This window comes from Salmo salar, chromosome 20, assembly GCF_965601325.2.
Source record: "Salmo salar chromosome 20, fSalSal1, whole genome shotgun sequence".
NCBI classification, from domain to species: domain Eukaryota; kingdom Metazoa; phylum Chordata; class Actinopteri; order Salmoniformes; family Salmonidae; genus Salmo; species Salmo salar.
In genome coordinates, this window is record NC_138310.1 from 94,446,478 (window position 1) to 94,471,868 (window position 25,391).

The following is a 25,391-nucleotide window of genomic DNA, read 5'->3' on the forward strand; positions in this document are numbered from 1 at the left end:
CCTAAACACCCTTTATAACTACTGGTAACCTCCTAAACACCCTTTATCACTACCTCCTAAACACCCTTTATAACTACTGGCTAACCTCCTAAACACCCTTTATCACTACTGGTAACCTCCTAAACACCCTTTATCACTACTGGTAACCTCCTAAACACCCTTTATCACTACTGGTAACCTCCTAAACACCCTTTATAACTACTGGTAACCTCCTAAACACCCTTTATCACTACCCCCTAAACACACTTTATCACTACTGGTAACCTCCTAAACACCCTTTATCACTACTGGTAACCTCCTAAACACCCTTTATAACTACTGGTAACCTCCTAAACACCCTTTATACTACTGGTAACCTCCTAAACACCCTTTATAACTACTGGTAACCTCCTAAACACCCTTTATCACTACTGGTAACCTCCTAAACACCCTTTATCACTACTGGTAACCTCCTAAACACCCTTTATCACTACTGGTAACCTCCTAAACACCCTTTATAACTACTGGTAACCTCCTAAACACCCTTTATCACTACTGGTAACCTCCTAAACACCCTTTATCACTACTGGTAACCTCCTAAACACCCTTTATCACTACTGGTAACCTCCTAAACACCCTTTATCACTACTGGTAACCTCCTAAACACCCTTTATCACTACTGGTAACCTCCTAAACACCCTTTATCACTACTGGTAACCTCCTAAACACCCTTTATCACTACTGGTAACCTCCTAAACACCCTTTATCACTACTGGTAACCTCCTAAACACCCTTTATCACTACTGGTAACCTCCTAAACACCCTTTATCACTACTGGTAACCTCCTAAACACCCTTTATAACTACTGGTAACCTCCAAAACACCCTTTATCACTACCTCCTAAACACCCTTTATAACTACTGGCAACCTCCTAAACACCCTTTATCACTACTGGTAACCTCCTAAACACCCTTTATAACTACTGGTAACCTCATAAACACCCTTTATCACTACTGGTAACCTCCTAAACACCCTTTATCACTACTGGTAACCTTCTAAACACCCTTTATAACTACTGGTAACCTCCTAAACACCCTTTATAACTACTGGTAACCTCCTAAACACCCTTTATAACTACTGGTAACCTCCTAAACACCCTTTATAACTACTGGTAACCTCCTAAACACCCTTTATCACTACTAGTAATCTCCTAAACACCCTTTATAACTACTGGTAACCTCCTAAACACCCTTTATAACTACTGGTAACCTCCTAAACACCCTTTATCAATACCCCCTAAACACACTTTATCACTACTGGTAACCTCCTAAACGCCCTTCATCACTACCTCCTAAACACCCTTTATAACTACTGGTAATCTCCTAAACACCGTTTATCACTACTGGTAACCTCCTAAACACCCTTTATCACTACTTCCTAAACACCCTTTATCACTACTGGTAACCTCCTAAACACCCTTTATAACTACTGGTAACCTCCTAAACACCCTTTATCACTACCTCCTAAACACCCTTTATAACTACTGGTAACCTCCTAAACACCCTTTATAACTACTGGTAACCTCCTAAACACCCTTTATCACTACCTCCTAAACACCCTTTATCACTACTGGTAACCTCCTAAACACCCTTTATCACTACTGGTAACCTCCTAAACACCCTTTATAACTACTGGTAACCTCCTAAACACCCTTTATAACTACTGGTAACCTCCTAAACACCCTTTATCACTACCTCCTAAACACCCTTTATAACTACTGGCAACCTCCTAAACACCCTTTATAACTACTGGTAACCTCATAAACACCCTTTATCACTACTGGTAACCTCCTAAACACCCTTTATCACTACTGGTAACCTCCTAAACACCCTTTATAACTACTGGTAACCTCCTAAACACCCTTTATAACTACTGGTAACCTCCTAAACACCCTTTATAACTACTGGTAACCTCCTAAACACCCTTTATCACTACTGGTAACCTCCTAAACACCCTTTATAACTACTGGTAACCTCCTAAACACCCTTTATAACTACTGGTAACCTCCTAAACACCCTTTATCACTACTGGTAACCTCCTAAACACCCTTTATCACTACCTCCTAAACACCCTTTATCACTACTGGTAACCTCCTAAACACCCTTTATAACTACTGGTAACCTCCTAAACACCCTTTATAACTACTGGTAACCTCCTAAACACCCTTTATCAATACCCCCTAAACACACTTTATCACTACTGGTAACCTCCTAAACACCCTTTATAACTACCTCCTAAACACCCTTTATACACTACCTCCTAAACACCCTTTATCACTACTGGTAACCTCCTAAACACCCTTTATAACTACTGGTAACCTCCTAAACACCCTTTATAACTACTGGTAACCTCCTAAACACCCTTTATCACTACTGGTAACCTCCTAAACACCCTTTATCACTACTGGTAACCTCCTAAACACCCTTTATAACTACTGGTAACCTCCTAAACACCCTTTATAACTACTGGTAACCTCCTAAACACCCTTTATAACTACTGGTAACCTCCTAAACACCCTTTATCACTACTGGTAACCTCCTAAACACCCTTTATCACTACTGGTAACCTCCTAAACACCCTTTATAACTACTGGTAACCTCCTAAACACCCTTTATAACTACTGGTAACCTCCTAAACACCCTTTATCACTACTGGTAACCTCCTAAACACCCTTTATCACTACTGGTAACCTCCTAAACACCCTTTATAACTACTGGTAACCTCCTAAACACCCTTTATCACTACCTCCTAAACACCCTTTATCACTACTGGTAACCTCCTAAACACCCTTTATCACTACTGGTAACCTCCTAAACACCCTTTATAACTACTGGTAACCTCCTAAACACCCTTTATCACTACCTCCTAAACACCCTTTATAACTACTGGCAACCTCCTAAACACCCTTTATCACTACTGGTAACCTCCTAAACACCCTTTATCACTACTGGTAACCTCCTAAACACCCTTTATAACTACTGGTAACCTCCTAAACACCCTTTATCACTACTGGTAACCTCCTAAACACCCTTTATCACTACTGGTAACCTCCTAAACACCCTTTATAACTACTGGTAACCTCCTAAACACCCTTTATAACTACTGGTAACCTCCTAAACACCCTTTATAACTACTGGTAACCTCCTAAACACCCTTTATCACTACTGGTAACCTCCTAAACACCCTTTATCACTACTGGTAACCTCCTAAACACCCTTTATAACTACTGGTAACCTCCTAAACACCCTTTATCACTACTGGTAACCTCCTAAACACCCTTTATCACTACTGGTAACCTCCTAAACACCCTTTATAACTACTGGTAACCTCCTAAACACCCTTTATAACTACTGGTAACCTCCTAAACACCCTTTATCACTACTGGTAACCTCCTAAACACCCTTTATCACTACTGGTAACCTCCTAAACACCCTTTATAACTACTGGTAACCTCCTAAACACCCTTTATAACTACTGGTAACCTCCTAAACACCCTTTATCACTACCTCCTAAACACCCTTTATAACTACTGGCAACCTCCTAAACACCCTTTATAACTACTGGTAACCTCCTAAACACCCTTTATCACTACTGGTAACCTCCTAAACACCCTTTATCACTACTGGTAACCTCCTAAACACCCTTTATAACTACTGGTAACCTCCTAAACACCCTTTATAACTACTGGTAACCTCCTAAACACCCTTTATAACTACTGGTAACCTCCTAAACACCCTTTATCACTACTGGTAACCTCCTAAACACCCTTTATAACTACTGGTAACCTCCTAAACACCCTTTATAACTACTGGTAACCTCCTAAACACCCTTTATCACTACTGGTAACCTCCTAAACACCCTTTATCACTACCTCCTAAACACCCTTTATCACTACTGGTAACCTCCTAAACACCCTTTATAACTACTGGTAACCTCCTAAACACCCTTTATAACTACTGGTAACCTCCTAAACACCCTTTATCAATACCCCCTAAACACACTTTATCACTACTGGTAACCTCCTAAACGCCCTTCATCACTACCTCCTAAACACCCTTTATAACTACTGGTAACCTCCTAAACACCCTTTATCACTACTGGTAACCTCCTAAACACCCTTTATAACTACTGGAACCTCCTAAACACCCTTTATAACTACTGGTAACCTCCTAAACACCCTTTATCACTACTAGTAACCTCCTAAACACCCTTTATCACTACTAGTAACCTCCTAAACACCCTTTATAACTACTGGTAACCTCCTAAACACCCTTTATCACTACCTCCTAAACACCCTTTATCACTACTGGTAACCTCCTAAACACCCTTTATCACTACTGGTAACCTCCTAAACACCCTTTATAACTACTGGTAACCTCCTAAACACCCTTTATCACTACCTCCTAAACACCCTTTATAACTACTGGCAACCTCCTAAACACCCTTTATCACTACTGGTAACCTCCTAAACACCCTTTATCACTACTGGTAACCTCCTAAACACCCTTTATAACTACTGGTAACCTCCTAAACACCCTTTATCACTACTGGTAACCTCCTAAACACCCTTTATCACTACTGGTAACCTCCTAAACACCCTTTATAACTACTGGTAACCTCCTAAACACCCTTTATAACTACTGGTAACCTCCTAAACACCCTTTATAACTACTGGTAACCTCCTAAACACCCTTTATCACTACTGGTAACCTCCTAAACACCCTTTATCACTACTGGTAACCTCCTAAACACCCTTTATAACTACTGGTAACCTCCTAAACACCCTTTATCACTACTGGTAACCTCCTAAACACCCTTTATCACTACTGGTAACCTCCTAAACACCCTTTATAACTACTGGTAACCTCCTAAACACCCTTTATAACTACTGGTAACCTCCTAAACACCCTTTATCACTACTGGTAACCTCCTAAACACCCTTTATAACTACTGGTAACCTCCTAAACACCCTTTATAACTACTGGTAACCTCCTAAACACCCTTTATCACTACTGGTAACCTCCTAAACACCCTTTATCACTACTGGTAACCTCCTAAACACCCTTTATAACTACTGGTAACCTCCTAAACACCCTTTATAACTACTGGTAACCTCCTAAACACCCTTTATCACTACCTCCTAAACACCCTTTATCACTACTGGTAACCTCCTAAACACCCTTTATCACTACTGGTAACCTCCTAAACACCCTTTATAACTACTGGTAACCTCATAAACACACTTTATCACTACTGGTAACCTCCTAAACACCCTTTATCACTACTAGTAACCTCCTAAACACCCTTTATAACTACTGGTAATCTCCTAAACACCCTTTATAACTACCTCGTAAACACCCTTTATAACTACCTCCTAAACACCCTTTATCACTACTGGTAACCTCCTAAACACCCTTTATCACTACTAGTAACCTCCTAAACACCCTTTATCACTACTGGTAACCTCCTAAACACCCTTTATAACTACTGGTAACCTCCTAAACACCCTTTATCAATACCCCCTAAACACACTTTATCACTACTGGTAACCTCCTAAACGCCCTTCATCACTACCTCCTAAACACCCTTTATAACTACTGGTAATCTCCTAAACACCGTTTATCACTACTGGTAACCTCCTAAACACCCTTTATCACTACTGGTAACCTCCTAAACACCCTTTATCACTACTGGTAACCTCATAAACACACTTTATCACTACTGGCAACCTCCTAAACACCCTTTATCACTACTGGTAACCTCCTAAACACCCTTTATAACTACTGGTAACCACCTAAACACCCTTTGTAACTACTGGTAACCTCCTAAACACCCTTTATCACTACTGTCAACCTCCTAAACAGCCTTTATCACTACTGGTAACCTCATAAACACCCTTTATAACTACTGGTAACCTCATAAACACCCTTTATCAATACTGGTAACCTCCTAAACACCCTTTATAACTACTGGTAACCTCCTAAACACCCTTTATAACTGCTGGTAACCTCCTAAACACCCTTTATCACTACTGGTAACCTCATAAACACCCTTTATCACTATCTCCTAAACACCCTTTATAACTACTGGTAACCTCCTAAACACCCTTTATAACTACTGGTAACCTCCTAAACACCCTTTATAACTACTGGTAACCTCCTAAACACCCTTTATCACTACTGGTAACCTCCTAAACACCCTTTATAACTACTGGTAACCTCCTAAACACCCTTTATCACTATCTCCTAAACACCCTTTATCACTACTGGTAACCTCCAGACCAGTCTTGTAGTCTGTGTCACATGGAGTACAAAGAGTGGAATGCTACCACCAAACAGGTCTGGATTTCAGGCTACCTGCTTTCTATGAAGTGATCAATATAAGTAGAGGAATGAAGACAAAGAAAGGGAAAGCCAGTTCCCATAAGGAGAGGTAATGATTTGACAGGGAGGGAAGGCCAGTTCCCATAAGGAGAGGTAATGATTTGACAGGGAGGGAAGGCCAGTTCCCATAAGGAGAGATAATGATTTGACAGGGAGCGAAGGCCAGTTCCCATAAGGAGAGGTAATGATTTGACAGGGAGCGGAAGGCCAGTTCCCATAAGGAGAGGTAATGATTTGACAGGGAGGGAAGGCCAGTTCCCATAAGGAGAGGTAATGATTTGACAGGGAGGGAAGGCCAGTTCCCATTAGGAGAGGTAATGATTTGACAGGGAGGGAAGGCCAGTTCCCATAAGGAGAGGTAATGATTTGACATTTGTTATTATGAAACATGAAACACACACTATTAAATACAAGCCAGATCAAAAGCTGCAAAGCAATTATGGTTGACCAGAGATATATCTACCATTATGTTGACCAGAGATATATCTACCATTATGGTTGACCAGAGATATATCTACCATTATGGTTGACCAGTAGTGATATATCTACCATTATGGTTGACCAGAGATATATCTACCATTATGGTTGACCAGTGATATATCTACCATTATGGTTGACCAGTAGTGATATATCTACCATTATGGTTGACCAGAGATATATCTACCATTATGGTTGACCAGTAGTGATATATCTACCATTATGGTTGACCAGAGATATATCTACCATTATGGTTGACCAGAGATATATCTACCATTATGGTTGACCAGAGATATATCTACCATTATGGTTGACCAGAGATATATCTACCATTATGGTTGACCAGAGATATATCTACCATTATGGTTGACCAGTAGTGATATATCTACCATTATGGTTGACCAAAGATATATCTACCATTATGGTTGACCAGAGATATATCTACCATTATTGTTGACCAGCGATATATCTACCATTATGGTGACCAGTATTGTTATATCTACCATTATGGTTGACCAGAGATATATCTACCATTATGGTTGACCAGTAGTGATATATCTACCATTATGTTGACCAGAGATATATCTACCATTATGGTTGACCAGAGATATATCTACCATTATGGTTGACCAGAGATATATCTACCATTATGGTTGACCAGTAGTGATATATCTACCATTATGGTTGACCAGAGATATATCTACCATTATGGTTGACCAAAGATATATCTACCATTTTGGTTGACCAGAGATATATCTACCATTATGGTTGACCAGAGATATATCTACCATTATGTTGACCAGAGATATATCTACCATTATGGTTGACCAGAGATATATCTACCATTATGGTTGACCAGAGATATATCTACCATTATGGTTGACCAGTAGTGATATATCTACCATTATGGTTGACCAGAGATATATCTACCATTATGGTTGACCAGTAGTGATATATCTACCATTATGGTTGACCAGAGATATATCTACCATTATGTTGACCAGAGATATATCTACCATTATGGTTGACCAGATATATATCTACCATTATGGTTGACCAGTGATATATCTACCATTATGGTTGACCAGAGATATGTCTACCATTATGGTTGACCAGAGATATATCTACCATTATGGTTGACCAGTAGTGATATATCTACCATTATGTTGACCAGTAGTGATATAGCTACCATTATGGTTGACCAGAGATATATCTACCATTATGGTTGACTAGAGATGTATCTACCATTATGGTTGACCAGTAGTGTTATATCTACCATTATGGTTGACCAGTAGTGATATATCTACCATTATGGTTGACCAGTGATATATCTACCATTATGTTGACCAGTAGTGATATAGCTACCATTATGGTTGACTAGAGATATATCTACCATTATGGTTGACCAGAGATATATCTACCATTATGGTTGACCAGTAGTGATATATCTACCATTATGTTGACCAGCAGTGATATATCTACCATTATGGTTGACCAGTAGTGATATATCTACCATTATGGTTGACCAGAGATGTATCTACCATTATGGTTGACCAGAGATATATCTACCATTATGGTTGACCAGTGATATATCTACCATTATGGTTGACCAGTAGTGATATATCTACCATTATGTTGACCAGTGATATATCTACCATTATGGTTGACCAGAGATATATCTACCATTATGGTTGACCAGTAGTGATATATCTACCATTATGTTGACCAGTAGTGATATATCTACCATTATGGTTGACCAGAGATATAGCTACCATTATGGTTGACCAGTAGTGATATATCTACCATTATGGTTGACCAGTATTGATATATCTTCCATTATGGTTGACCAGTAGTGATATATCTACCATTATGTTGACCAGTAGTGATATATCTACCATTATGGTTGACCAGTAGTGATATATCTACCATTATGGTTGACCAGTAGTGATATATCTACCATTATGTTGACCAGTATTGATATATCTACCATTATGGTTGACCAGTAGTGATATATCTACCATTATGTTGACCAGTATTGATATATCTACCATTATGTTGACCAGTATTGATATATCTACCATAATGTTGACCAGTATTGATATATCTACCATAATGTTGACCAGTAGTGATACATCTACCATTATGTTGACCAGTATTGATATATCTACTATTATGTTGACCAGTATTGATATATCTACCATAATGTTGACCAGTAGTGATACATCTACAACCGTGTACGACTGTTACTAGGGTGACTAAGTCACTAGGTTACTACATTCACACTCTGATACGCATCACTTGCTGTACTTCAAATGGAGCAGAACAACTTGTTCTTGATAATAACGTGATAAGTTGATAACGTTGTTATTTACATAATAAACCGTTTCAATTCAAAGGACAGTAGATAAGTATGAATAAAGATATTGAGCCATTTCAACTCAAATGACAGCACATACGTATGAATGACCTTAGATACTGTGTATATGAATAAAGGTAATGAACCATTTCAACTCAAAAGACAGTAGATGAGTCGGATGTGGCAGGGCTTGAAAACTTTTATGGACTCCAAAGGTAAACCCAGACGCGAGCTGCCCAGATGAGCTAAATGCCTTTTATGCTCGCTTTGAGGCAAGCAACACTGAAGCATGCATGGGAGCACCAGCTGTTCTGGATGACTGTGTGATAACGCTCTCGGTAGCCGATGTGAATAAAACCTTTAAACAGGTCAACATTCAAAAAGCCGCTGGGCCAGACGGATTACCAGGACGTGTACTCAAAGCATGCGCGGACCAACTGTCAAGTGTCTTGACATTTTCAACCTCTCCCTGACCGAGTCTGTAATACCTACATACCTACACCACCAGACCATCCCCCAGTGGCCAAACACGACTCCAACACCATCATTAAGTTTACCGACAACACAACAGTGGTAGGCCTGATCACCGACAACGATGAGATGGCGTATAGGGAGGTCAGAGAACTGGCAGTGTGGTGCCAGGACAACAACCTTTCCCTCAATATGAGCAAGACAAAGGAGCTGATCATGGACTACAGGAAAAGGTGGGCCGAACAGGCCCCCATTAATATCGATGGGGCTGTAGTGGAGCGGGTCGAGAGTTTCAAGTTCCTTGGTGTCCACATCACCAACGAACTATCATGGTCCAAACATACCAAGACAGGCGTGAAGAGGTCACGGCAAAACCTTTTCCCCCTCAGGAGACTGAAAATATTTGGCATGGGTCCCCAGATCCTCAAAAGGTTCTACAGCTGCACCATCGAGAGCATCCTGACCGGTTGCATCACCGCCTGGTATGGCAACTGCTCGGCATCTGACCATAAGGCGCTACAGAGGGTGTTGCGTACGGCCCAGTACAGGAGCCAAACTTCCTGCCATCCAGGACCTATATAATAGGCGGTGTCAGAGGAAGGCCCTTAAAATTGTCAGAGACTCCAGTCACCCAAGTTATAGACTGTTTTCTCTGCGATCGCACGGCAAGCGGTGCCAGAGCGCCAAGTCTAGGACCAAAAGGCTCCTCAACAGCTTCTACCCCTTTTGTACAGTGCTGCTACTCGTTGTTTATTATCTATGCATAATTACTTCACCTCTACCTACATGACTAAATTACCTCAACAATCCTGTACCCCTGCACACTGACTCGGTACCGGTACCCCCTGTATATAACCTCGTTATTGTTATTCTTATTGTGTTACATTTTATTATAATCTTTTACTTCAGTCTATTTTGGTAAATTCTTTCTCTTCTTGAACTGCAGTGTTGGGTAAGGGCTTGTAAATAAGCATTTCACAGTAAGGTCTACACTTGTTGTATTCAGTATTTCACGGTAAGGTCTACACTTGTTGTATTCAGCATTTCACGGTAAGGTCTACACTTGTTGTATTCGGCGCACGCGACAAATAAAGTTTGATTTGATGCGTATGAATAAAGGTAGTGAACAATTTCAACTGAAATGACAGTAGATATGTATGTATAAAGGTCATTCTTCCTTCTTTTTACATTGATGTTTTGGTCATTTAGCAGACACTCTTATCCGGAGTGACTTACAGTAAGTAAGGTAGGTAAAAACAACCACATATCACGGTCATTGCAAGTTAAAAAAAAAAAAAAATTGAAAACGACACGTTCTTTTCTCTGGTTTGTTGACAGGGTTCCGTAGCCTCCACATCAACGATCAGATGACACTCATCCAGTACTCCTGGATGAACCTGATGGTGTTCTCTCTGGGTTGGAGATCTTTCCAGAATGTCACCAGTGAATACTTATACTTCGCTCCTGATCTTATCCTTAGCCAGTAAGTTGTGTTAATGTTCTATATTAATCTGAATTGAATAATATATATATATTTTTTTTCTTTCACTTATCCAACTATTTCGTTAAACAATTAAAAAACCCCACTATGATATATCTCTATATTAATATTGTATTGTCTCCCAGGGATCGTATGAGGAGATCTCCCATTTATGATCTGTGTCTGGCCATGCAGTTCATCCCTCAGGAGTTCACCAGCCTCCAAGTCACCAAAGAGGAGTTCCTCTGTATGAAAGCCATCATGATTCTCAACACTGGTAAACACAACACAGTACCACTTCCTCTTTAAAACATTAAATTGACTGATGACCCTACGCTACCTTTCCTGGCCCACAGTGTCACGGCTGTCGAAAGGAGAGGACCAAGGTGCAGCGTGTGTGTAGTTCCACATTTTTATTTACGCTGTGAAACTCTGCAATACATCAAATAACTGAAATGACAAAACAACAAACCGTGACGCAGAGGAGAAACAAACACTACTCAAAAATAATCACCCACAAAACCCAGGAAGAAAAACCCCTACTTAAATATGATCTCCAATTAGAGACAACGAGGACCAGCTGCCTCTAATTGGAGATCATCCCAAACAAACCAACATAGAAATACAAAAACTAGAACCTAAGAACATAGAAATAGAAAACTTAGAAAAACACAAAACACCCCCTGTCACGCCCTGACCTACTCTACCATAGAAAATAACATCTTACTATGGTCAGGACGTGACACACAGACTTCTGTTAGGATCAAATAAGAACAAACAGAAGACATCTGAAGCAGTTGGTAAAGTCTTGGTTACACTATTATCTCTGTCCCAAATGGTGCACTGTCCCATATAACCCATACGGCTCTGGTCAGAAGTAGCGTACTATATAGGGAACAGGGTTTCATTTGGGACACATATATTGCCACCAGATGTAGAAATATACAATGTTTCATAATGTGTTGTTGAACTGGGAAAAAGTGAACTGGGACAAGGCAGGATTTATGAAGCAGCTGTTATTAAGTAACTGTTTTACATTGACCTTTACATGAACAGAGACTGAAGATATCGAAAAAACAAGTTCACGGTCAGGTCTCAAGAAACCCAAAGGAACATCCACTTTAGTTCTAAAAAGTGAAAACAGATTTTATGAGAGTAGTTGACATATCCACAAAGTTATTAAAGTAAAGTATAGTCAAGACTAAGATAAAGATGAAGTTAAACACATGGTACACAGACAGTGATGTTGTAAGCCTAAAAAAAAAAAAAAAAATTGTCACTATTTATGTCACTGTCTCTCTCACTTTCTCCCTGGTACTTCAGGAGAACACATAGTAGGCTTTGTGGCTGCATATTTACACTGGATATTTCACACTGTATATTTACACTGCATAATTACACTGCATATTTACACTGTGTATTTACACTACATATTTAACACTGCATATTTACACTACATATTTAACACTACACTACATATTTGCTCACTCATGTGGAAAATAAAATTACCTCAAGACAAATTATGTAATTCTTAGTCTAATGGTCCATTTATATTGAAATGATGCGAGATGATTAAATGCCCAGTGCAGTCAAAAAATGTGATTTTCCTGTGTTTTATGTATAGTTTTACACTACGATGTTGGAATAATACTGTGAAATTGTGAAAAGGATGATAATGCTCTTGTAGTGTAGGAGCTGTTTGAAAAGACTTCCTGAAATTACAGCCTTTTGTTTTGATGGGATGAATTATTGTCCTTCCATGGTGACATCACCATGTGGTAAATTAGTTAAATGAATTACACCAATAAGAACGAGAGTTCCAAACCTCTCTGCCAATAACAACTAAAGTAGTTTTCCCCTCCCCACACAGGCAATCCCAGCAAAATTCTTGCTTGAGAAATTGCGCTTTGCTAAGAAATTATTTTTGTTTCTTTTTGTCTAAAATATAGTTTGCATCCCAAATGGCACCCTATTCCCTATATAGTGCACTACTTTGGATCGGATGCCTATGGACCCTGATTAAAAGTAGTGCTCTATACAGGAAATAGGGTGCCATTTGGATGAAGCCATATTGTTTCTGGGTTGATGACCCATTGTCCCTTGTCTCTCTTCGTAGTTCCATTGGAGGGTTTAAAGAGCCAGGCCCAGTTTGAGGAGATGAGACAGAACTACATTCGGGAGCTGACCAAGGCTATCCATCTGAAGGAGAGAGGCATGCTGGCCTCCTCTCAACGCTTCTATCATCTCACCAAGCTCATGGATGCCATGCATGAGGTACTGGACAGGACAGGAAGTCACTGCTCTATCATAAGCCCTGTTTATACCTGCTTCTAACATGCGTCCATGCGTCCATTGTCCTGATCACATTGTGATCTGATTTTGATTACATCTTCCTGACCATCTCCGGAGGTAGTCGAAGACGCACCTTGTACAGATATCCTTTAAGTGCAACTGAATCCGGTCAACCAAAGTGTATAAATTTGGCCAACATCACGGGCCCTGTACCTTTATATCAAGGTATAATGTGGAGGTTTAATGTTCCCCTTTACCTTTATATCAAGGTATAATGTGGATGTCTAATGTTCCCCTGTACCTTTATATCAAGGTATAATGTGGAGGTATAATGTTCCCCTGTACCTTTATATCAAGGTATAATGTGGAGGTTTAATGTTACCCTGTACCTTTATATCAAGGTATAATGTTCCCCTGTACCTTTATATCAATGTATAATGTGGTATAATGTTACCCTGTACCTTTATATCAAGGTATAATGTGGAGGTTTAATGTTCCCCTGTACCTTTATATCAAGGTTTAATGTTCCCCTGTACCTTTATATCAAGGTATAATGTGGTTTAATGTTCCCCTGTACCTTTATATCAAGGTATAATGGGGTATAATGTTCCCCTGTACCTTTATATCAAGGTATAATGTGGAGGTATAATGTTCCCCTGTACCTTTATATCAAGGTATAATGTGGTTTAATGTTCCCCTGTACCTTTATATCAAGGTATAATGTGGAGGTATAATGTTCCCCTGTACCATTATATCAAGGTATAATGTTCCCCTGTACCTTTATATCAAGGTATAATGTGGAGGTATAATGTTCCACTGTACCTTTTTAATCAAGGTATAATGTTCCCCTGTACCTTTATATCAAGGTATAATGTGGAGGTATAATGTTCCCCTGTACCTTTATATCAAGGAATAATGTGGAGGTATAATGTTCCCCTGTACCTTTATATCAAGGTCTAATGTTCCCCTGTACCTTTATATCAAGGTATAATGTGGTTTAATGTTCCCCTGTACCTTTATATCAAGGTATATTGTAGAGGTATAATGTTCCCCTGTACCTTTATATCAAGGTATAATGTTCCCCTGTACCTTTATATCAAGGTATAATGGGGTATAATGTTCCCCTGTACCTTTATATCAAGGTTTAATGTTCCCCTGTACCTTTATATCAAGGTATAATGGGGTATAATGTTCCCCTGTACCTTTTTAATCAAGGTATAATGTGGTATAATGTTCCCCTGTACCTTTATATCAAGGTATAATGTGGAGGTTTAATGTTCCCCTGTACCTTTATATCAAGGTATAATGTGGAGGTTTAATGTTCCCCTGTACCTTTATATCAAGCTATAATGTTCCCCTGTACCTTTGTATCAAGGTATAATGTGGTATAATGTTCCCCTGTACCTTTATATCAAGGTATAATGTTCCCCTGTACCTTTATATCAAGGTATAATGTGGAGGTATAATGTTCCCCTGTACCTTTATATCAAGGTATAATGTGGAGGTTTAATGTTACCCTGTACCTTTATATCAAGGTATAATGTTCCCCTGTACCTTTATATCAAGTTATAATGTGGTATAATGTTCCCCTGTACCTTTATATCAAGGTATAATGTGGAGGTTTAATGTTACCCTGTACCTTTATATCAAGGTATAATGTTCCCCTGTACCTTTATATCAAGGTATAATGTGGTTTAATGTTCCCCTGTACCTTTATATCAAGGTATAATGTTCCCCTGTACCTTTATATCAAGTTATAATGTGGTTTAATGTTCCCCTGTACCTTTATATCAAGGTATAATGTTCCCCTGTACCTTTATATCAAGGTATAATGTGGTATAATGTTCCCCTGTACCTTTATATCAAGGTATAATGTGGTTTAATGTTCCCCTGTACCTTTATATCAAGGTATAATGTTCCCCTGTACCTTTATATCAAGGTATAATGTAGTATAATGTTCCCCTGTACCTTTATATCAAGGTATAATGTGGTCCAATGTTCCCCTGTACCTTTATATCAAGGTATAATGTGGAGGTTTAATGTTCCCCTGTACCTTGATATCAAGGTATATTGTAGAGGTATAATGTTCCCCTGTACCTTTATATCAAGGTATAATGTTCTCCTGCACCTTTATATCAAGGTATAATGTGGTATAATGTTCCCCTGTACCTTTATATCAAGGTATAATGTGGAGGTATAATGTTCCCCTGTACCTTTATATCAAGGTATAATGTGGAGGTCTAATGTTCCCCTGTACCTTTATATCAAGGTAAAATGTTCCCCTGTACCTTTATATCAAGGTATAATGTGGTATAATGTTCCCCTGTACCTTTATATCAAGGTATAATGTTCCCCTGTACCTTTATATCAAGGTATAATGTGGTTTAATGTTCCCCTGTACCTTTATATCAAGGTATAATGTTCCCCTGTACCTTTATATCAAGTTATAATGTGGTTTAATGTTCCCCTGTACCTTTATATCAAGGTATAATGTTCCCCTGTATCTTTATATCAAGGTATAATGTAGTATAATGTTCCCCTGTACCTTTATATCAAGGTATAATGTGGTCTAATGTTCCCCTGTACCTTTATATCAAGGTATAATGTGGAGGTTTAATGTTCCCCTGTACCTTTATATCAAGGTATAATGTGGAGGTATAATGTTCCCCTGTACCTTTATATCAAGGTTTAATGTTCCCCTGTACCTTTATATCAAGGTATAATGTGGTTTAATGTTCCCCTGTACCTTTATATCAAGGTATAATGTGGAGGTATAATGTTCCACTGTACCTTTATATCAAGGTATAATGTGGAGGTATATTGTTCCCCTGTACCTTTATATCAAGGTATAATGTTCCCCTGTACCTTCTATCAAGGTATAATGTGGTATAATGTTCCCCTGTACACTTTATATCAAGGTATAATGTGGTTTAATGTTCCCCTGTACCTTTATATCAAGGTATAATGTGGAGGTTTAATGTTCCCCTGTACCTTTATATCAAGGTATAATGGGGTATAATGTTCCCCTGTACCTTTTTAATCAAGGTATAATGTGGAGGTTTAATGTTCCCCTGTACCTTTATATCAAGGTATAATGTTCCCCTGTACCTTTATATCAAGGTATAATGTGGTATAATGTTCCCCTGTACCTTTATATCAAGGTATAATGTGGAGGTATAATGTTCCCCTGTACCTTTATATCAAGGTATAATGTGGAGGTTTAATGTTACCCTGTACCTTTATATCAAGGTATAATGTTCCCCTGTACCTTTAAATCAAGGTATAATGTGGAGGTATAATGTTCCCCTGTACCTTTATATCAAGGTTTAATGTGGAGGTATAATGTTCCCCTGTACCTTTATATCAAGGTATATTGTAGAGGTTTAATGTTACCCTGTACCTTTATATCAAGGTATAATGTTCCCCTGTACCTTTATATCAAGGTATAATGAGATCTAATGTTGCCCTGTACCTTTATATCAAGGTATAATGTGGAGGTTTAATGTTCCCCTGTACCTTTATATCAAGGTATAATGTTCCCCTGTACCTTTATTTCAAGGTATAATGTGGAGGTTTAATGTTACCCTGTACCTTTATATCAAGGTATAATGTGGTTTAATGGTCCCCTGTACCTTTATATCAAGGTATAATGTTCCCCTGTACCTTCTATCAAGGTATAATGTGGTATAATGTTCCCCTGTACCTTTATATCACGGTATAATGAGATCTAATGTTGCCCTGTACCTTTATATCAAGGTATAATGTGGTTTAATGTTCCCCTGTACCTTTATATCAAGGTTTAATGTTCCCCTGTACCTTTATATCAAGGTATAATGTGGAGGTATAATGTTCCCCTGTACCTTTATATCAAGGTATAATGTGGAGGTTTAATGTTCCCCTGTACCTTTATATCAAGGTTTAATGTTAACCTGTACCTTTATATCAAGGTATAATGTGGAGGTATAATGTTCCCCTGTACCTTTATATCAAGGTATAATGGGGTATAATGTTCCCCTGTACCTTTATATCAAGGTATAATGCTCCCCTGTACCTTTATATCAAGGTATAATGTGGTATAATGTTCCCCTGTACATTTTTATCAAGGTATAATGTGGAGGTATAATGTTCCCCTGTACCTTTATATCAAGGTATAATGTGGAGGTCTAATGTTCCCCTGTACCTTTATATCAAGGTATAATGTGGTATAATGTTCTCCTGTACCTTTATATCAAGGTATAATGTGGAGGTTTAATGTTCCCCTGTACCTTTATATCAAGGTATAATGTTCCCCTGTACCTTTATATCAAGGTATAATGTGGTTTAATGTTCCCCTGTACCTTTATATCAAGGTATAATGTTCCCCTGTACCTTTATATCAAGGTATAATGTGGAGGTATAATGTTCCCCTGTACCTTTATATCAAGGTATAATGTGGTATAATGTTCCCCTGTACCTTTAAATCAAGGTATAATGTGGAGGTTTAATGTTCCCCTGTACCTTTATATCAAGGTATAATGTTCCCCTGTACCATTATATCAAGGTATAATGTTCCCCTGTACCTTTATATCAAGGTATAATGTGGAGGTCTAATGTTCCCCTGTACCTTTATATCAAGGTATAATGTTCCCCTGTACCTTTATATCAAGGTATAATGTGGAGTTTTAATGTTCTCCTGTACCTTTATATCAAGGTATAATGTGGAGGTTTAATGTTCCCCTGTACCTTTATATCAAGGTTTAATGTTCCCCTGTACCTTTATATCAAGGTATAATGTGGTATAATGTTCTCCTGTTCCTTTATATCAAGGTATAATGTGGAGGTTTAATGTTCCCCTGTACCTTTATATCAAGGTTTAATGTTCCCCTGTACCTTTATATCAAGGTATAATGTGGTATAATGTTCTCCTGTACCTTTATATCAAGGTATAATGTGGAGGTTTAATGTTCCCCTGTACCTTTATATCAAGGTATAATGTGGTTTAATGTTCCCCTGTACCTTTATATCAAGGTATAATGTGGTGTAATGTTCCCCTGTACCTTTATATCAAGGTATAATGTTCCCCTGTACCTTTATATCAAGGTATAATGTGGTATAATGTTCCCCTGTACCTTCTATCAAGGTATAATGTGGTATAATGTTCCCCTGTACCTTTATATCAAGGTCTAATGTTCCCCTGTACCTTTATATCAAGGTATAATGTTCCCCTGTACCTTTATATCAAGGTATAATGTGGTCTAATGTTCCCCTGTACCTTTATATCAAGGTATGATGTGGTATAATGTTCTCCTGTACCTTTATATCAAGGTATAATGTGGAGGTTTAATGTTCCCCTGTACCTTTATATCAAGGTATAATGTGGTTTAATGTTCCCCTGTACCTTTATATCAAGGTATAATGTGGTCTAATGTTCCCCTGTACCTTTATATCAAGGTATAATGTTCCCCTGTACCTTTATATCAAGGTATAATGTGGTATAATGTTCCCCTGTACCTTCTATCAAGGTATAATGTGGTATAATGTTCCCCTGTACCTTTATATCAAGGTCTAATGTTCCCCTGTACCTTTATATCAAGGTATAATGTTCCCCTGTATCTTTATATCAAGGTATAATGTGGTTTAATGTTACCCTGTACCTTTATATCAAGGTATAATGTTCCCCTGTACCTTTCTATCAAGGTATGATGTGGTCTAATGTTCCCCTGTACCTTTGTATCAAGGTATAATGTGGTTTAATGTTCCCCTGTACCTTTATATCAAGGTATAATGTGGTTTAATGTTCCCCTGTACCTTTATATCAAGGTATAATGTGGTTTAATGTTCCCCTGTACCTTTATATCAAGGTATAATGTTCCCCTGTACCTTTATATCAAGGTATAATGTGGTTTAATGTTCCCCTGTACCTTTATATCAAGGTATAATGTTCCCCTGTACCTTTATATCAAGGTATAATGTGGAGGTTTAATGTTCTCCTGTACCTTTATATCAAGGTATAATGTGGAGGTTTAATGTTCCCCTGTACCTTTATATCAAGGTTTAATGTTCCCCTGTACCTTTATATCAAGGTATAATGTGGTATAATGTTCTCCTGTACCTTTATATCAAGGTATAATGTGGAGGTTTAATGTTCCCCTGTACCTTTATATCAAGGTTTAATGTTCCCCTGTACCTTTATATCAAGGTATAATGTGGTATAATGTTCTCCTGTACCTTTATATCAAGGTATAATGTGGAGGTTTAATGTTCCCCTGTACCTTTATATCAAGGTATAATGTGGTTTAATGTTCCCCTGTACCTTTATATCAAGGTATAATGTGGTCTAATGTTCCCCTGTACCTTTATATCAAGGTATAATGTTCCCCTGTACCTTTATATCAAGGTATAATGTGGTATAATGTTCCCCTGTACCTTCTATCAAGGTATAATGTGGTATAATGTTCCCCTGTACCTTTATATCAAGGTCTAATGTTCCCCTGTACCTTTATATCAAGGTATAATGTTCCCCTGTACCTTTATATCAAGGTATAATGTGGTCTAATGTTCCCCTGTACCTTTATATCAAGGTATGATGTGGTATAATGTTCTCTTGTACCTTTATATCAAGGTATAATGTGGAGGTTTAATGTTCCCCTGTACCTTTATATCAAGGTATAATGTGGTTTAATGTTCCCCTGTACCTTTATATCAAGGTATAATGTGGTCTAATGTTCCCCTGTACCTTTATATCAAGGTTTAATGTTCCCCTGTACCTTTATATCAAGGTATAATGTGGAGGTATAATGTTCCCCTGTACCTTTATATCAAGGTATAATGTGGAGGTTTAATGTTCCCCTGTACCTTTATATCAAGGTTTAATGTTAACCTGTACCTTTATATCAAGGTATAATGTGGAGGTATAATGTTCCCCTGTACCTTTATATCAAGGTATAATGGGGTATAATGTTCCCCTGTACCTTTATATCAAGGTATAATGCTCCCCTGTACCTTTATATCAAGGTATAATGTGGTATAATGTTCCCCTGTACATTTTTAATCAAGGTATAATGTGGAGGTATAATGTTCCCCTGTACCTTTATATCAAGGTATAATGTGGAGGTCTAATGTTCCCCTGTACCTTTATATCAAGGTATAATGTGGTATAATGTTCTCCTGTACCTTTATATCAAGGTATAATGTGGAGGTTTAATGTTCCCCTGTACCTTTATATCAAGGTATAATGTTCCCCTGTACCTTTATATCAAGGTATAATGTGGTTTAATGTTCCCCTGTACCTTTATATCAAGGTATAATGTTCCCCTGTACCTTTATATCAAGGTATAATGTGGAGGTATAATGTTCCCCTGTACCTTTATAACAAGGTATAATGTGGTATAATGTTCCCCTGTACCTTTAAATCAAGGTATAATGTGGAGGTTTAATGTTCCCCTGTACCTTTATATCAAGGTATAATGTTCCCCTGTACCATTATATCAAGGTATAATGTTCCCCTGTACCTTTATATCAAGGTATAATGTGGAGGTCTAATGTTCCCCTGTACCTTTATATCAAGGTATAATGTTCCCCTGTACCTTTATATCAAGGTATAATGTGGAGGTTTAATGTTCTCCTGTACCTTTATATCAAGGTATAATGTGGAGGTTTAATGTTCCCCTGTACCTTTATATCAAGGTTTAATGTTCCCCTGTACCTTTATATCAAGGTATAATGTGGTATAATGTTCTCCTGTTCCTTTATATCAAGGTATAATGTGGAGGTTTAATGTTCCCCTGTACCTTTATATCAAGGTTTAATGTTCCCCTGTACCTTTATATCAAGGTATAATGTGGTATAATGTTCTCCTGTACCTTTATATCAAGGTATAATGTGGAGGTTTAATGTTCCCCTGTACCTTTATATCAAGGTATAATGTGGTTTAATGTTCCCCTGTACCTTTATATCAAGGTATAATGTGGTGTAATGTTCCCCTGTACCTTTATATCAAGGTATAATGTTCCCCTGTACCTTTATATCAAGGTATAATGTGGTATAATGTTCCCCTGTACCTTCTATCAAGGTATAATGTGGTATAATGTTCCCCTGTACCTTTATATCAAGGTCTAATGTTCCCCTGTACCTTTATATCAAGGTATAATGTTCCCCTGTACCTTTATATCAAGGTATAATGTGGTCTAATGTTCCCCTGTACCTTTATATCAAGGTATGATGTGGTATAATGTTCTCTTGTACCTTTATATCAAGGTATAATGTGGAGGTTTAATGTTCCCCTGTACCTTTATATCAAGGTATAATGTGGTTTAATGTTCCCCTGTACCTTTATATCAAGGTATAATGTGGTCTAATGTTCCCCTGTACCTTTATATCAAGGTATAATGTTCCCCTGTACCTTTATATCAAGGTATAATGTGGTATAATGTTCCCCTGTACCTTCTATCAAGGTATAATGTGGTATAATGTTCCCCTGTACCTTTATATCAAGGTCTAATGTTCCCCTGTACCTTTATATCAAGGTATAATGTTCCCCTGTATCTTTATATCAAGGTATAATGTGGTTTAATGTTACCCTGTACCTTTATATCAAGGTATAATGTTCCCCTGTACCTTTCTATCAAGGTATGATGTGGTCTAATGTTCCCCTGTACCTTTGTATCAAGGTATAATGTGGTTTAATGTTCCCCTGTACCTTTATATCAAGGTATAATGTGGTTTAATGTTCCCCTGTACCTTTATATCAAGGTATAATGTGGTTTAATGTTCCCCTGTACCTTTATATCAAGGTATAATGTTCCCCTGTACCTTTATATCAAGGTATAATGTGGTTTAATGTTCCCCTGTACCTTTATATCAAGGTATAATGTTCCCCTGTACCTTTATATCAAGGTATAATGTGGAGGTTTAATGTTCTCCTGTACCTTTATATCAAGGTATAATGTGGAGGTTTAATGTTCCCCTGTACCTTTATATCAAGGTTTAATGTTCCCCTGTACCTTTATATCAAGGTATAATGTGGTATAATGTTCTCCTGTACCTTTATATCAAGGTATAATGTGGAGGTTTAATGTTCCCCTGTACCTTTATATCAAGGTTTAATGTTCCCCTGTACCTTTATATCAAGGTATAATGTGGTATAATGTTCTCCTGTACCTTTATATCAAGGTATAATGTGGAGGTTTAATGTTCCCCTGTACCTTTATATCAAGGTATAATGTGGTTTAATGTTCCCCTGTACCTTTATATCAAGGTATAATGTGGTCTAATGTTCCCCTGTACCTTTATATCAAGGTATAATGTTCCCCTGTACCTTTATATCAAGGTATAATGTGGTATAATGTTCCCCTGTACCTTCTATCAAGGTATAATGTGGTATAATGTTCCCCTGTACCTTTATATCAAGGTCTAATGTTCCCCTGTACCTTTATATCAAGGTATAATGTTCCCCTGTACCTTTATATCAAGGTATAATGTGGTCTAATGTTCCCCTGTACCTTTATATCAAGGTATGATGTGGTATAATGTTCTCTTGTACCTTTATATCAAGGTATAATGTGGAGGTTTAATGTTCCCCTGTACCTTTATATCAAGGTATAATGTGGTTTAATGTTCCCCTGTACCTTTATATCAAGGTATAATGTGGTCTAATGTTCCCCTGTACCTTTATATCAAGGTATAATGTTCCCCTGTACCTTTATATCAAGGTATAATGTGGTATAATGTTCCCCTGTACCTTCTATCAAGGTATAATGTGGTATAATGTTCCCCTGTACCTTTATATCAAGGTCTAATGTTCCCCTGTACCTTTATATCAAGGTATAATGTTCCCCTGTATCTTTATATCAAGGTATAATGTGGTTTAATGTTACCCTGTACCTTTATATCAAGGTATAATGTTCCCCTGTACCTTTCTATCAAGGTATGATGTGGTCTAATGTTCCCCTGTACCTTTGTATCAAGGTATAATGTGGTTTAATGTTCCCCTGTACCTTTATATCAAGGTATAATGTGGAGGTATAATGTTCCCCTGAACCTTTATATCAAGGTATAATGTGGTTTAATGTTCCCCTGTACCTTTATATCAAGGTATAATGTTCCCCTGTACCTTTATATCAAGGTATAATGTTCCCCTGTACCTTTTTAATCAAGGTATAATGTGGAGGTATAATGTTCCCCTGTACCTTTATATCAAGGTATAATGTGGTATAATGTTCCCCTGTACCTTTATATCAAGGTATAATGTGGAGGTTTAATGTTCCCCTGTACCTTTATATCAAGGTATTATGTGGATGTCTAATGTTCCCCTCTACCTTTATATCAAGGTTTAATGTTCCCCTGTACCTTTATATCAAGGTATAATGCGGAGGTTTAATGTTCCCCTGTACCTTTATATCAAGGTTTAATGTTCCCCTGTACCTTTATATCAAGGTATAATGTGGTATAATGTTCTCCTGTACCTTTATATCAAGGTATAATGTGGAGGTATAATGTTCCCCTGTACCTTTATATCAAGGTATAATGTGGAGGTTTAATGTTCCCCTGTACCTTTATATCAAGGTATAATGTGGAGGTATAATGTTCCCCTGTACCTTTATATCAAGGTATAATGTTCCCCTGTACCTTTATATCAAGGTATAATGTGGATGTCTAATGTTCCCCTGTACCTTTATATCAAGGTTTAATGTTCCCCTGTACCTTTATATCAAGGTATAATGTGGAGGTTTAATGTTCCCCTGTACCTTTATATCAAGGTTTAATGTTCCCCTGTACCTTTATATCAAGGTATAATGTGGTTTAATGTTACCCTGTACCTTTATATCAAGGTATAATGTTCCCCTGTACCTTTATATCAAGGTATAATGAGATCTAATGTTGCCCTGTACCTTTATATCAAGGTATAATGTTCCCCTGTACCTTTATATCAAGGTATGATGTGGAGGTCTAATGTTCCCCTGTACCTTTATATCAAGGTATAATGTTCCCCTGTACCTTTATATCAAGGTATAATGTAGTATAATGTTCCCCTGTACCTTTATATCAAGGTTTAATGTTCCCCTGTACCTTTATGTCAAGGTATAATGTGGAGGTATAATGTTCCCCTGTACCTTTATATCAAGGTATAATGTTCCCCTGTACCTTTATATCAAGGTATAATGTGGTTTAATGTTCCCCTGTACCTTTATATCAAGGTATAATGTTACCCTGTACCTTTATATCAAGGTATAATGTTCCCCTGTACCTTTTTAATCAAGGTATAATGTGGAGGTATAATGTTCCCCTGTACCTTTATATCAAGGTATAATGTGGTATAATGTTCCCCTGTACCTTTATATCAAGGTATAATGTTCCCCTGTACAATTATATCAAGGTATAATGTGGTATAATGTTCCCCTGTACCTTTATATCAAGGTATAATGTGGAGGTATAATGTTCCCCTGTACCTTTGCATCAAGGTATAATGAGGTATAATGTTCCCCTGTACCTTTATATCAAGGTATAATGTTCCCCTGTACCTTTATATCAAGGTATAATGTGATTTAATGTTCCCCTGTACCTTTATATCAAGGTATAATGTGGAGGTTTAATGTTCCCCTGTACCTTTATATCAAGGTATAATGAGGTATAATGTTCCCCTGTACCTTTATATCAAGGTATAATGTGGAGGTTTAATGTTACCCTGTACCTTTATATCAAGGTATAATGTTCCCCTGTACCTTTAAATCAAGGTATAATGTGGAGGTATAATGTTCCCCTGTACCTTTATATCAAGGTATATTGTGGTATAATGTTCCCCTGTACCTTTATATCAAGGTATAATGTGGTCTAATGTTCCCCTGTACCTTTATATCAAGGTATAATGTGGAGGTCTAATGTTCCCCTGTACCTTTATATCAAGGTATAATGTGGA

At 37.8% G+C, this 25,391-nt stretch overlaps 1 protein-coding gene across 1 annotated transcript in view; it reads left to right on the forward strand.

The window, feature by feature from the left end:
• Window positions 1–25,391, forward strand: part of pgr (progesterone receptor) — a 77,045-nt gene that overhangs the window by 45,876 nt on the left and 5,778 nt on the right. The window contains 3 exon segments of the mRNA NM_001252363.1: window positions 11,065–11,209; window positions 11,353–11,483; window positions 13,323–13,480. Of these exon segments, the coding sequence (NP_001239292.1) occupies window positions 11,065–11,209; window positions 11,353–11,483; window positions 13,323–13,480 (434 nt within the window).